The sequence below is a fragment of the Nicotiana tomentosiformis genome, chromosome 4, assembly GCF_000390325.3.
Source record: "Nicotiana tomentosiformis chromosome 4, ASM39032v3, whole genome shotgun sequence".
NCBI lineage: Eukaryota > Viridiplantae > Streptophyta > Magnoliopsida > Solanales > Solanaceae > Nicotiana > Nicotiana tomentosiformis.
The window spans coordinates 137,516,363-137,530,489 of NC_090815.1; the positions used below are offsets into that span (position 1 = coordinate 137,516,363).

A 14,127-nucleotide genomic window follows, 5' to 3' on the forward strand; every position below is an offset into this window, starting at 1 on the left:
ATTGTTGAGTTAACTAACAGAAGACCAAAATATCCGCGACCAATCGGATATTGCGGCGGGAATCTCGGCACGTATCAGTAAGTAACCGGCAATCAGCGAATCAAGTGATTTTTACCTTTTATGGAAATGTACCTAGAGTAGGACTACTCTACTATAAAAAGGGTATCTGATAATTCATTCAACACATTGTAACATGCATCCCAAAACAATATATTATTATTCTCTTTAAGTTCTATTATTCTCTCGTTGTTCTCTTATGTTATCAATCAAAGCACTTTTGGCTCGAGGGTGGCTAACCTTCCAGGGCTAAGATTGTTCAACTTATGTGGTTAGCATTTACTTTTTCATTACTTATTCCAATTGCACTCTAATTTGTCGTTTTGTACCAAGTTAAATCACGTATTCTTAAACCCACTTACAAATTCAATTGTTATCCGATTTTGAGGGTAAACATAAACCAAATCAAACCAAACCATAGTCGATTTTTTTCTCGGTTTGACTCGGATTATCGGGTTGGTGCGGTTTGTCAGTTTCATTTGTACAACCCTAGTTGTATGTGCAACTTATCTATTTTCTTTTTCACATGTTTTTCTAGTCCGTGCATCTGTTTTGACTTTACACTAATTTAGTACAAAGTCTAAATATTAATTAACTTTTTATTGTATTAATAATAGTAGAAGAAAACATAAAATTGTTTTTACAAACTAGTTTAACAAGGAAACATCACATTAAAATAATTAAATAGATGTAAAGGTTTTAAATCAGAGTTAGGGGTCAATCCATAATTTCTCTCTTTTCCCCTGGATTAGGCAAACACGAATTTTGCCTCCGTTATGAAGGAATTATAGTCTTTGGTCAAGTCTAGTTTGTGTAATCCAAGAGTATCCATGTAATGATACGTAAAATGCGCTATTTACTCCCTAACTTTTCAAATAAAGTTCTATGTTTCGTTTTTAACTTTTAATAAGTTTATCTACATATTCAAATTGTGATCAATCAGAATCGGATGTTCTTACTTAAACTTTAGGGAGGTCATCAGTCTCCAGAATGCTACCAACAGAATTTTTTGAAACACTATACTCTATACTAGTGTTCAAGTTATCACACATTGTAGAGTGAAAATATTATTTTGTTTTAGAAAGTAATAACATTGTAAGAACACAAATGCACCTTTTTATATTTTCTTAAAGTAAATAATAAAACCCAAACACGATTGAGGGAGTACCTGAGGAAGATAACATATAGTATCATATACTATTTGAAGTAATGACTAAAAATAGATTCAATGACATAAACTAATTACTTTACAATCAACACAACTGTATTTAAGAGCTGGTAATGATAAAAATTGAAAAGGAGGTGGTGAAGAAGTGAATTCAAGGAAGTAGTATAGTACAAGTCCAAGAGGGAAGAGCTATTAATTTCAGCTTCATAAGTACTATCCAGACTCGAGCCCTGCGTTTATGTCGTACTAGTATAATATTTCCAGATCAAGAAAAAGAAATGGCAAAACCGGTAATAAAGTAAAGATCCAAGTGCCTAGTGGTAAGAGGAGGAAAGCGTGGACAGAAATGTTAGATTGCATAGACGACAACTCAATACAGTCTCACACTCACTCAATAAGACCCTTGTCTTTCTGTCTCTTCCCCTTCACTTTCCTCTGTTTTCAGCTTCAATGGCTAAAGACCCAACTCTCTCCGCAGGGAAAATGTCCTTCTGCTTCGACACCAGGCCTTTAATGGCCACATTGCTCGCCTTCACCCTTGTTATGCTCATCTGGAATCTTCAGCCTTACTACGATACCATCATTAATTCCCCTGCCCCTCCCTCTTCTTCTAAACTCTCCATTTCCGACCCTAACAAACGAACCTTCCTTGCCTACGGCAATGCCGCTTCTCTCTTCGTCCAGATGGGCGCCTATCGCGGCGGTCCTACCACTTTCGCCGTCGTCGGTCTTGCTTCCAAGCCCCTTCACGTCTTTGGCCGCCCTTGGTATAAATGCGAGTGGATCCCCAACAGCAATGGCAATGCCTCCTTCTCTGCTTCTAAGAAGGCCAAAGCTATTAAGATCCTCCCCGACTGGGGCTATGGCCGTGTCTACACTGTGGTGGTTGTAAACTGCACATTTACCGTGAATCCTAACGCTGATAATAAGGGAGGGAAGCTCATTCTCTACGCTTACTACGGGGAGTCACCTAAAAGATATGAGAAAATCACAGTATTGGAGGAAGCACCGGGGTCTTACGACGAGTCCAAGTTCAGCCCGCCATATCCCTACGAGTACTTGTATTGTGGTTCGTCCTTGTATGGGAATGTGAGTGCGTCAAGGATGAAGGAGTGGATGGCCTATCACGCCTGGTTTTTCGGACCTAGCTCCCATTTCGTGTTTCATGATGCCGGTGGGGTGTCGCCGGAGGTAAGGGCGGTGCTGGAGCCGTGGGTACTTGCTGGCAGGGTCACGCTTCAGGACATTAGGGACCAGTCTGAGTTCGACGGGTACTATTACAACCAGTTTTTGGTGGTGAATGATTGCCTCCATCGCTACCGACACGCTGCCAATTGGACCTTCTACTTTGATGTAGACGAATACATTTATCTTCCCGACGGCAACACTCTAGAGTCCGTGCTAAGAGAGTTCTCCAACAATACTCAGTTCACAATTGAGCAAAATGCCATGTCCAGCATGCTCTGCTTCAACGATTCCTCTCAGGACTATTCCAGGTATATATTCCACAAGTTCCAACTTCTCCTTTCTCTACTTTTATTACTCCGTAGACTTCATCACTGAGCTGATTAATAGTTTGCTTATTTTCCATTTATATGCCTTTAGTCATTGTTGTTCTTGTTATCATAGTAACTGTTGCTACTGTTACTAGTTGCTTCCAATTTTCTCTCTTGGGCAACTAAGCAAGTGCATTTGAGCTAATCAGGAACTAAGACTTTATTGATCTTTTAATACCTATTCGTTTATTAGTTAAGAGGCATTTTTGTGCTTCTTTGGCGTCATCAAATTTAGGAGTTGCTGATCTAGTTTCGTACCATCAATGCCTGTTTTATTGGACCTTGAGTTTTTCTGATCATCCATTTGACATTATGGACGACTGTACAAGTACCTGAAGCTTTCCTTAATCTTCAGTGCATTTGGTGTTTGCATTTAGAAAATAAAGGATGCAGTCAATAGCATTGTTCAAGTAGTTACACTTCTTCCTAGGACTGACCATCAAGTCAGCAATGAAACTAAAAATCAGACATCTCTGTGCTCATACATAACCTCCATTTGATAACCCTGGGTTGGTTTTTCTTTCCTTTTCTCATTTATAGTGGTTGTTACAGGCAATGGGGCTTCGAGAAGTTACTGTTTAGGGACTCAAGAACTAACATTAGGAGAGATCGGAAGTATGCCATTCAGGCAAAGAATGCATATGCAACAGGTGTACACATGTCCGAAAATGTAATAGGGGGGACGTTGCACCAGACAGAAACCAAGATCCGCTACTATCATTATCACAACTCCATCACTGTACACGAGGAGCTCTGTCGCGAGTTTGTACCCTTGTCTTCTAAGCATAACATTACCTGGTTCGATAAGCGACCATATGTATACGATGACAACATGAAGAAGCTCGCCCAAACCATCAAGGATTTTGAGCGCAATACCATCAATGTTGCTCCCGACCATACCACCAACTCATAGGAGTACATTATTTCTTTCTTTCAACATCACATACAATATTAAATGATTTAATCTGATTATAGGTTTTTACTACAAGGTAGGTGTAAGGTCTGCATACACACTACCCTACCCAGACCACACGGAGTGGATTAATACTGGGTATGTTGTTGTTGTTGTATAGGTTTTTACCACATTTACCACAATGAACAGAAGGAACAACCTTGAATTGGTGAAAAGTATTGTATGTAGTAGAGTAACAGATATTGGCAGAGCTCTTCTTTTCCTCTTTGTGGCTTCAGTGTGTCTGTCTCATCTGGAGTGCTGTTGAAGCGTGCCCTACTCTTCAATGTTGTCAGTAGTTGGTTCTTGCCAGCAAAGCAACACTCCACCTCTTGTGGGGTTGGGACATAAGGCTGACCACAGTTTTGCTTCCGCTGGCTCGATTGGTTTAGAATATGGAATCATTTGTATCCACAAATTGCCAAAAAGGAAACTTAGATCTACTGGTTGATTTGGGAAAAGAGGGAGATCAGGGGCCGCCAAGTCCCCACCAGGATTTGTCCGTAAATGGTAAGCGTTCTTGTTTCTTATATATTACTATTATGTATTGAACTCTTCCTCGTTAAACTTGGCCAGATATCTCATATAGCCACTTAAATTGTTATTGTAGTGACTATTTTCACTCATTTAAGTAGCAGTTTGTGGATTTAAACAAGTTACTTTAAGAATAAATGCCACTGCTATGTAAAGAAGCTCTCACCAGTTGGCCTTTTGTCTGTTTGCAGTTAAGGGAGTATTAATTCTGTGTAGTACAGTACTGAAAATATATATTTTGACATGAATATGTAAAACTAGTAGCGTTATGCATCATTCTTATGTCTTTCATTTTTGGGGAACCACTATTAAGATCATTATTGTTTAATTGATAAAAAAGTTGCTCATTTGTTATGTTAATGGATTGTAATGATTGATAATGGGTCGGCGATCTACTATTTCTTAAAATAAAATAAAATAATTATATGGGTCCAACAAATGATGAAGGGGCACATGTCCTTTTGCATAATTAGTTCTCTAATCTTTCCAATCAAAATGTTGCAACCAATTTGCCCCACTTCGAGATAGCGGAGGATCCCCTCGCATGACACAAGTCATAAATTTTGTGGTATAAAGCTTTAGCCTGTTGGTTAAGACAAGACTATGAGTGTGTTTGGCTAACCATTTGTCGGTTTATTTACGCATTTGGTAAAGTTAAAAGTGTTTATAAGTCAAGTGCTTATAAGTCAAAAATAAGCCAAAAGTCATAAGTTGGTCACCCCCAACTTATGAATTTTTAGCTTATAAGCACTTTAAGTTTGACCAAGATTTTTACTATTTTATCCATAATTTTTTTTTTTAAAAACAAAATTATTACATCGATACTCACTGCCTCAAGTATTTTTATAACCTAACCCCTCCTTCCCCCCGCCTCTTCAAGTCTGCAATTTTCATTGACTATTTAAAATTATCTATTCCTTTTGCATATTTGTATCTATATGATTGTGTATTAATCTTTGAACTGTATGTAATAAATGAGGACATATAAAATTTTTGGTGTATTACTTTCTAAGTATTGTAGTGATGAAGACAGTCCTTTTCTAAATGGGCTAAACGGTCCTTTTTTAGGAATTGGCCCCGGGATCGGGCCCGCGAACTTATAGTCCCGAGCTAAACGGGCCTGGCTCGCGGACTAAACGGGCTAAGTGGGCCCAGCGGCTAAAATATTATTTTAAAAAAAAATTAGAATTGAAATTAGAGACAAAAAGATGTAAAAAAAATATCTAAGGCAATGCCTTGTAAATTTTATTATAGAATTGTGACCTAAATTTTTTGATTCAAAATTTAAAGACAAAAATATTGTAAAGAGATATTCGAAGCAATGTCTTGTAATTTTATTATAGCATTAAAAAAAATATGACAATATCTTTCTTAGTCTTCCTCCCCCTATGAAATTAGCACAACAAGATGGAACGAGTTTACCGAATTAACGAACAACTTGTTGAAAATTTATTATCGTTGAAGATTTGAAGACTTCAATTCACCAACTTCATAATTTTTTCACAAATTGTAACAATAAAGTAAGCAATAGTAGCAAGTATAGAAGAAAATTAGAGAGAGATTGTGATAGATTGATATTGATTTTGTAAGAAAAATGAAAGAATGATGGGGTATTTATAGTTGAAAATAGGAAAAAATATAATTATAAAAAGTTTGGGGTTAAAATAAAGTTGGGAGAGGGGGGTTAAATGGCTATTTTATAAATAGCCAACGACTATTTTTGATAGCCCAATGGCTATTTTTGATAGCCTAACGATTGTTTTTAAATTTTTCATTTTTTTTGTGCGAATATATAGACGGCCCCTTAAACTTGGTTCCAGTTTACATTTTGACACCTTAACTTAACGATTTTCCTATTGAACACTCTAACTTTATTTTGGTCTATACCATTTAAACACAACGCATGACCGGCCAAATGAGCGTTATGTCCACACATGGTAAGCGCGTGAATGTTATTAATATTTGCTTAGGTGGATATTCCAACGGTAAAAAAAAACTCATCCGTTAGACCCACTTCAAAACACTCGATTTTCCCATTATTTCTCTCAAAAAAGCCCTAATTCCTCTTTCGTCTTCTTCCCCTTTCAAAGTCGCCATTTTTCCCTTCAACTGAAGCATAGGTGCCCAAGCTTGAATCTTTATCTGATTTCTTCCTCATCTTTCTCGTTTATCAGTTCCATGTCACAAAAATCAACAACTTCACGCAATGGAATGGATATTTGCCACTGTGGATTGAATGCGCCACTGACTATATCATGGTCACCTGCAAACCCAGGTCGTCGATTTTATGGTTGTAAATTGGTAAGTCGATCGTATTGCTTAGACCCTTGGATTTCTTAAAAAAGAAATCTGTTTTTAGTTTTTTTGGCCACATTTCTTTTTTAATTTTGTAGGGTCGAGGTGGATGCAAATACTTCAGATGACATGCTGATGAAATGCCCGACCAAGCTAAGAGGATTATACATGGTCTGTTGAAGAGAGTCGAAAGAACTGAGAAAACAGTTGCGCGGTTGAAGTGGTTATTTGTTGTTGTGGTGGTGTTGTTTCTATGGATTTGGCTTTGCTGATGCTGGTGGTTTGAAGAACAATGTAGTATTTTTATGATATGTTGGTGATAATGGTGTTGTAGTTGCTGCTATTAGTTCAAGAACAATGTAGTATGTTGGAAGTGGGTACTAGGAATTTGGTCTTTTGTTAATGTACACTATCTTGTTATGAATGAAATGGCAATGACCATTTTTTGATGCAAATTGAAGTTCAGCTGCACTTCCATATTGTGTTATGAATGAAATGCGAATTCATATTCATGAACTGAAAACATAACTGTCCAAACATATTCATGAATTGAAAACATAACTGCCCAAATATTCAATTGCATAATGTGATGAACTAGCATTACATCGAGGCTAAAAAACAGAGCATTATTTTTGTCTACAAATTACAAAAAACAAAGCATTGTTTTCCCAAGAAATAACTGCCCAAACTAGTAAACTCTATCAGAGCATAATGCATCAAATAGAGCATAACTGCCCAAACAAAAAACTAGCAGTGACATCTTAGATAACATAAACAAAAGCTGGGCTGCTTCACAGTGTAGATGCAGCTGAACTTGTTTGACTTGAAGGACCTTTTTTCCTTGCTGCACTCATCTGCTGAAGCTGTGACCTTGTCACTGCATTTCTTCCTTTAAACTTCAATCCGGGGGGCTTAAATCCAATTTCTATGTTAGTTGCAGATGTATCCTTGAATGTCCCAGCTGATATGACTCTCTCAAATGATATACCAGGCTGTAAAATACAATGAATTAGTAAAAACAGAACAATTCCAGCCCACAAAATTGCATTACAATAAACTATACACCCTTATATTCAGGATAGTAGTTCCAGTCATAGTGTCGGTGAAAATCCCAAAATCAGTATGCCTTGGCCTTTTATGTCCAATGGTTGTTGCATTAGCCGAGCCTCCTCCTAGTGTAGTTCCTCTTCCTTTTCCCCTGCCTAGTCCAGGGCCTTCTGTAGATTGAGATGTTGAAGGTTGTGTGGTAGTAGAGCTTCCTGTAGCAGATGTGAATATACCCCTACCAATGCCAAGTATAGTTCCTCTTCCTTTTCCTCTTCCCCTACCAAGCCTAGTTGATTGATTGTTACTTTGTCTTTTTGACAACACTTGTATTCTCACATATAGATGATGGATTGCTTTGTTGAGATGGTATTTCCTGAGATGATCTTGGTGGAGGTGGTGACATATTTTGACTTTGTTGAGTAGCACTTCTTGGAACATGCTGACAAAAGTAAAAGAAAAGAATATCAGAATTGCAAAAAAAGAATGTAAAAGACAGAATTACAAATATGAGAACTTACCATATTCCTGCATCCAGATTTGTTGTGGCCTGTTTGTTGGCAGTTTGAACAAGTCATCTTTACCCCTTTTTTGATAGTTTACCATGCTTTTTCCTTGGTTCATCCTTGATTTTTCTCCTACATCTCTTTGGTCTACCTGGCATAGGTTTAGGTTCCAGAGGCTCTATACATGAATTTGTTGAATCTGGCCACATCTTCATGTTGGGAATTGGTTGAATGAAATGTCGATAAGCTTTAAGGAAAGTTTTCTTCCTATACCAGTGGGCAACATAATCATCTGGGTCCATTTCTCTATTATAAATGCATATACTGCATGTTGACATGGAATGCCCCTCAACATCCATGATCTACAGGTACATGTCATGGTCCTAAAATCAACAACGAATCTGTACACACCTTTATCAACTTCAAACCCATATTCTGCATTCCACATAACCTTACACCTTCTAGAGAGGGCTTTATTCTCTTCCAGTATCATCCTAGCCATTGGTGCAATGTCAGTAACCCAAGTCTCAACAAACTTCCTCATTTCAATGGTCCTATTCATGATTTTGTGTCTAATTTCTTCCAACATAGTTATAACAGACTTGTGCCTAGGACCTACTATCCAAGAATTGAATGTTTCACACATGTTATTCTCAATGACATCACACTTTGAATCTTCTCTAAAGTATGCCCTACACCAATACTCTTTATCATACTTCAACAAGTATTCACATATCTTATAACCAACCTTATTCATTGCTTCAAGTTCTTCCTTGAATTTCAATTCATAAGATGCTTTGGCACATTTCCAGAATTGTTTCCTCCTTTCTTCACCTCTCCAGTTTTTGGACCAGTTAGACTAAAAGTGTCTAGCACATATTCTGTGTTCTGCCATTGGTAGTAATTCTCTTATAGTTGGTACTAGTCCCTACAAAAAATAGTAATAACTGTTAGTGGACATAACTGGAAAAAAAAAATTAAAAGTTAATTGTAACTTTATCTTTTGCATAGCTGACATAATAGTTAAGCCAACACCATCTCCTAACTGTAAATCTGCAATCAAATATGTGATGAACCAGCTCCAAGAGTATTTTGTCTCTTGATCAACTACAACCCATGCAATAGGAAACATTTGATTGTTCCCATTTCTACCAACTGCAACAAGTAACTCACCCTTACAGATTCCCTTTAGAAAACAACCATCAAATCCTATGATCCTTCTGCACCCTTCTAACCATCCTCTTTTCAAAGCATCTAAACATAAATAGAAATAGACAAACAGATTCTTGCCAGGAAGAGTCTCACTATCTGTTCTGAGACAAACAGATTTTAGTTGCACTTTGTTCTCCACAACATATGAGGCTACTGCATTTTCTAAACTCTACAGCATTTTCAAATACCATACCAAGCTCAGAAATAGCAAGGTAACAGTCAGGGTCAAACCTTTCCTTTTTACTTCTCCTTCTAGGAGGTAAGTCAATACCCCTTTCAGCTAAAACATCTAAGTCATCTGTGTTATCATCACTTCCAATATCAGAACTAGTGTAGTAGTCTTCATCCCCTCCTAATTTTTCAGCAAACCTGTCCTCCTTAGATGGCCTACTAATATCCTCAAAGCCTTTATCTATTCCAGCTTCTCCTAGAATAATATCTTCGGTTGGAGTAGGTTTCTTTCTCTGTTTCTTCTATTTTTTCTTGTTTCTTCTTTCATGCCTTAATGAAGTGAGCTCTTCATTCACATCACTATCATCTTCATCAGGAATGTTGTCTAATTCAGATTCACTACTTGACAGATCTGATGCCAAACCAACATCTATGTTTGTTGTTTCTTCAGCCACAAATGTATTATCTGCGGCACTTTCTTAGACATTTATATCCTCTAGAACAGTAGATGTTGCCCTAGCCTCTTTATTTAATGTATTTTCACTTGGTTCAATAACTTTTGGCCCACATAAAAGGCCACATGGGACAATCTCATCAACCAACAAAGGCTTATTAATTACATGCTTAATAAACAAATCTAAATGATCAAGATAATTAAGGTGACAAACTATATTATACAGCTGTTCATCATTTTCAATCAAGACAAAGTCATTAGATTTCGGATTAATTAAATAGAAACCCTCTACCTCAGCATACCCCATATCCTTTGTGTAGGACAGAAGCTCAAAAAGAGAAAAGTGGTCTTTGTCTATCATGTGACCATCCTCACCCCTCTCTCCTATATATCTCGAGTCAGGATCCTTGACAATATGTCCACCATGGTGAAAATCGACAAGAATATATTTGTCTGCAGACATGTCTAGATTTACCACTATATTAAAAAATTAAAAAGCGAAATAGAGGATGTCAGTAGATTCCCCGACCCAAAATTATAAAAAAAAACCCTAATTTTCACAAACTCCAATCAAACTAAATTACAACAACCAAAAACAACTATGTTTTCAGTAAATAAAAGCTTACCACAAAAGAAAATTTCGATTGAAATAGCATAAATCACGAAACTCTAGTCACGACTAACTCCAGTTACGACCAACTCCACTCACCACCACAGTCGAAAAAAGCAAACGATTACTCGTACTAGTAATATAACCGACCAAGATGTTGACAGACAGTTGAATCTAACTCAAAATCGATGAAGATTCCACCGAGAATCGGTCTCAATGTAGTTCATTAGGGTTTATTAGGCTAAAAAGGAGAATTTTGGGTGGAAGATCGATTAACTGAGGCGTGGTAAAAAAGGGTTTTTTATCCGACATGGATAAATAAACACATATCAGACTGTTCTTGGTATGTTATTCCACGTGGGAAGTATTTAAAAATACACGCTTAAGTTTTTACAGCCCGGTCATGCGTTGTGTTTAAATGGTATAAAACAAAATAGAGTTAAAGTGTTCAATAGGAAACGCGCTAAGTTAAAGTGTCAAAATGGAAATTGGAGCCAAATTTAAGGGGTCGTACACCAATTTGGCCTTTTTTAATAAAATTTTACCGTTGGGATCGTTTGGCCCGCCAAGGGACCGATCCGGTCCCGATCCCTGGCGGTCCCAAAGCACAGGATCAGCCCACGAAACCGGCTCAGGCCCACTAATACCGGTCCTACCAGTCCTGGCCGGATGTAACCCGATAAGGAAAAAGGCTGTTCTTTTCTCTGTCAACGGTTAAAAAGAACTTAATCGTGACATTTTTTATTAGCAAATCGTCCACGTGAAAAGGAAAAAACTTACTTGCACGAATTTAATGAGAAACAAATAATTTTGTCGTGTCACTACGGTTAAGTGCCTTGCATTCCAATTATAAATTGTAACTAGTTAAATTATCTTTTTATAAATTCAGTTGACATAAAAGAGAAAAAATATTAAATTAATCAAAAGTAAACAAAAAAGAAATATATAATACATACAAATGAAAATTTTGAAACAGAAATATACAAACAAACAAATACATACAAAAAAACATCAAAATAAAAGTAACTTCTCCACTTCACTATCAAGAATTCAGGATATAAAAGATACATGAATCACCAACCAAATATAGGAATGGTAATAAAAAATTCAAAAAACATAAAAGGAAATTTACCTCCAGCAAGTAGTAGTGTTAAAAGTTTCAGCACTGGTACATTACTTACTAACCTTCATAAATTAAACATTTTAAGTTTTATTAGATAGAGCTAGTTGAAGTCAAAAAAACCAATAAAATAGACATGTGTTATAACCAACCGATCCATCCATAGAGTACATGTTTATTAGAGGACTATTACTTGCGCATGATAAAAGCAAAATACACCCATATCAGTCTATCACTTGCATACAATTAGTGATATTACATACTGGTGACACATTGTACACAAATACAATAGATACAAGCCAAATTGACACACGTAAAATCACTGAGTAAATCGAAGAAATAATTAACTTACGCAATTTTATAAACAAATGCAGTCTTAAAGGTTAAAGAGCCTACGAGATAGTATATCATCAAATACACGCCAAGAAGGTTTTGGCGTTCTGGATGATCACAACAATAAATATTACATTAAAAGTTGTAAAATTCCGGTAAATAAAAGTGATAGTTCAGATGAATGCAAATCCTAAAGGTGCATGGTATGATAGACGCAATGTAACGACCCGGCCAGTCATTTTGAGAGTTGTAGTCCCGTCCCTCTATTTACTGCTCATTTTATACTTTATAGCTGTTATGTGACTTGCCGGGGTAGTTGGTTCAGGTCCGGAGAGATTTCGAAATGAATTGAGACACTTAGTCCCCAAAATAAAAACTTAAGTTGAAAAGGTTGACCGGATATTGACTTATGTGTAAACGACCCCGGAATAGAATTTTGATGATTTCAACAGCTCCATATGGTAATTTTGGACTTAGGAGCGTGTCTGAAATTTTATTTGGAAGTCCGTAGTTAAATTAGGCTTGAAATGGCTAAAATAGGAATTTAAGTTTGGAAGTTTGACCGAGGAGTTGACTTTTTGATATCGGGGTCGAAATCCAGTTCTGAAAATTTTCATAGCTCTGTTATGTCATTTATGACTTGTGTGCAAAATTTGAGGTCAATCGGACTTGATTTGATAGGTTTCGACATCGAATGTAGAAGTTGGAAATTCTTAAGTTTCATTAAGCTTGAATTGGGGTATGATTCGTGCTTTTAGCGTTGTTTGATGTGATTTGAGGTTTCAACTAAGTTCGTATGATATTTTAGGACTTGTTGGAATTCTTGGTTGAGGTTCCGGGGTACTCGGGTGAGTTTCAGATAGTTAACGGATCGAAATTTGGACTTAAACATCTATTGAAAATTTTCTGATGCGTGTATCTGGTTTCCTTCATCCGTTCGCGATCGGGGGCATGATCGGGGGTAGCGATCGAGGGTAGCGCCTGGACAGAAACTTTAAGTTATAAAAAGGGGATTTCGTCCCATTTTTCATTTTTGACAAATTGAAACTTGGGAAGAGGCGATTTTTGAGAGATTTTCAAGGAAAAACAGCGGGATACGAGGCTTTCGGAGGCCAATTCACGAGGCAAAAGCATAGCCGAATAAAGAATTACCCGGTTCAAGGTAAGTGACTTGTATAACCTTGTGTGGAAAAAATTCCCCTTAGGATTGGTATTATATGAAAATGTTGATGTGTTGAAAGTCGTGTGCACGAGGTGAAGAGTGTGTACACGGGCTAAATGTGGAAAATTATGTATTTAACTTGTGTAGAGCATTGTTGCATATTAATTAAATTATTTTATTCTGTTATATTCATCTTCATTGATCTATTTTTATATTTTTAAAATTTTCCTGACATGTTCCTGCTAAGTGTTTTACCTGTTTAGTTAAAACTCTGTTTCTTTTGTTCCATGCATTATTTGAAGGTTGGATTTCTTAATTTAAATATTATTAAAAATAAAGTATTTTATATTTAAAATTTTTATGTTAAGTCAAAATGTTAAATTTGTGAAATATTATTTTTGCTGAATATTTTGTGAGATTTTTATATTTATTGTGATTGAGTCGTGAGCTCCGTATTGTGAAAATAATGGATATTATTTTTGCTGAATATTTTGTGAGATTTTTGTATTCATTGTGATTGAGACGTGAGCTCTGTATTGTGAAAATAGTGCTCTTGTTGATTTATTTTGGCAAATTGAAATATTTGGGCACTTGAGGTGCAAATTATGATATATTGTGATATTGATATGCATGCGGTAGTATAAGGTCTGGGTGCAGTGAGATAAGGGTGGCTTGATACGCGTGGTTAGTAGGGGAACTACTAGAATTCATGCGGTGTGATAAGGGTGGCTAAAGCGCGGGATGCTATTTCGGAAAAAATATTTTCTTGAAAATTAAATGTGAAGGCCCGCGGTGATATAAGTAAATGAGATATTATGAATTTATTTATGATTTGGGACTACGAGGCGGTATCTCAGGAGTTCCCTTGTTGATATTTCTTTATGGCTGCATTTATCTTTGGTTATTTTGGTGATTTCCTTAAAGTTGTAAATTTCTGTTTTTCTTTCCGCGAG

The 14,127-nt window shown here is 36.6% G+C and overlaps 1 protein-coding gene across 4 annotated transcripts; it reads left to right on the top strand.

The window, feature by feature from the left end:
- Nucleotides 1-1,434: 1,434 nt before the first annotated feature.
- LOC104092135 (galactan beta-1,4-galactosyltransferase GALS1) lies at nucleotides 1,435-7,017 on the top strand. 4 transcript variants are annotated; one of them, XR_004505956.2, is made up of 4 exons: nucleotides 1,449-2,721; nucleotides 3,334-4,243; nucleotides 6,442-6,568; nucleotides 6,661-7,017. XR_004505956.2 is itself a non-coding variant. In XM_009597658.4 (3 exons), exons 1-2 carry the CDS (start codon nucleotides 1,676-1,678, stop codon nucleotides 3,692-3,694), a joined length of 1,407 nt encoding a protein of 468 aa, XP_009595953.1. In that variant the 5' UTR covers nucleotides 1,435-1,675; the 3' UTR covers nucleotides 3,695-3,696; nucleotides 3,855-4,543. The 4 variants fall into 4 exon arrangements, 2 of the variants coding, with proteins under 2 accessions (XP_009595953.1, XP_070056415.1); XM_009597658.4 differs by lacking the exons at nucleotides 6,442-6,568; nucleotides 6,661-7,017 and having other exon boundaries at nucleotides 1,435-2,721; nucleotides 3,334-3,696; nucleotides 3,855-4,543; XR_685342.4 differs by lacking the exons at nucleotides 6,442-6,568; nucleotides 6,661-7,017 and having other exon boundaries at nucleotides 3,334-3,756; nucleotides 3,855-4,543.
- Nucleotides 7,018-14,127: the final 7,110 nt, after the last annotated feature.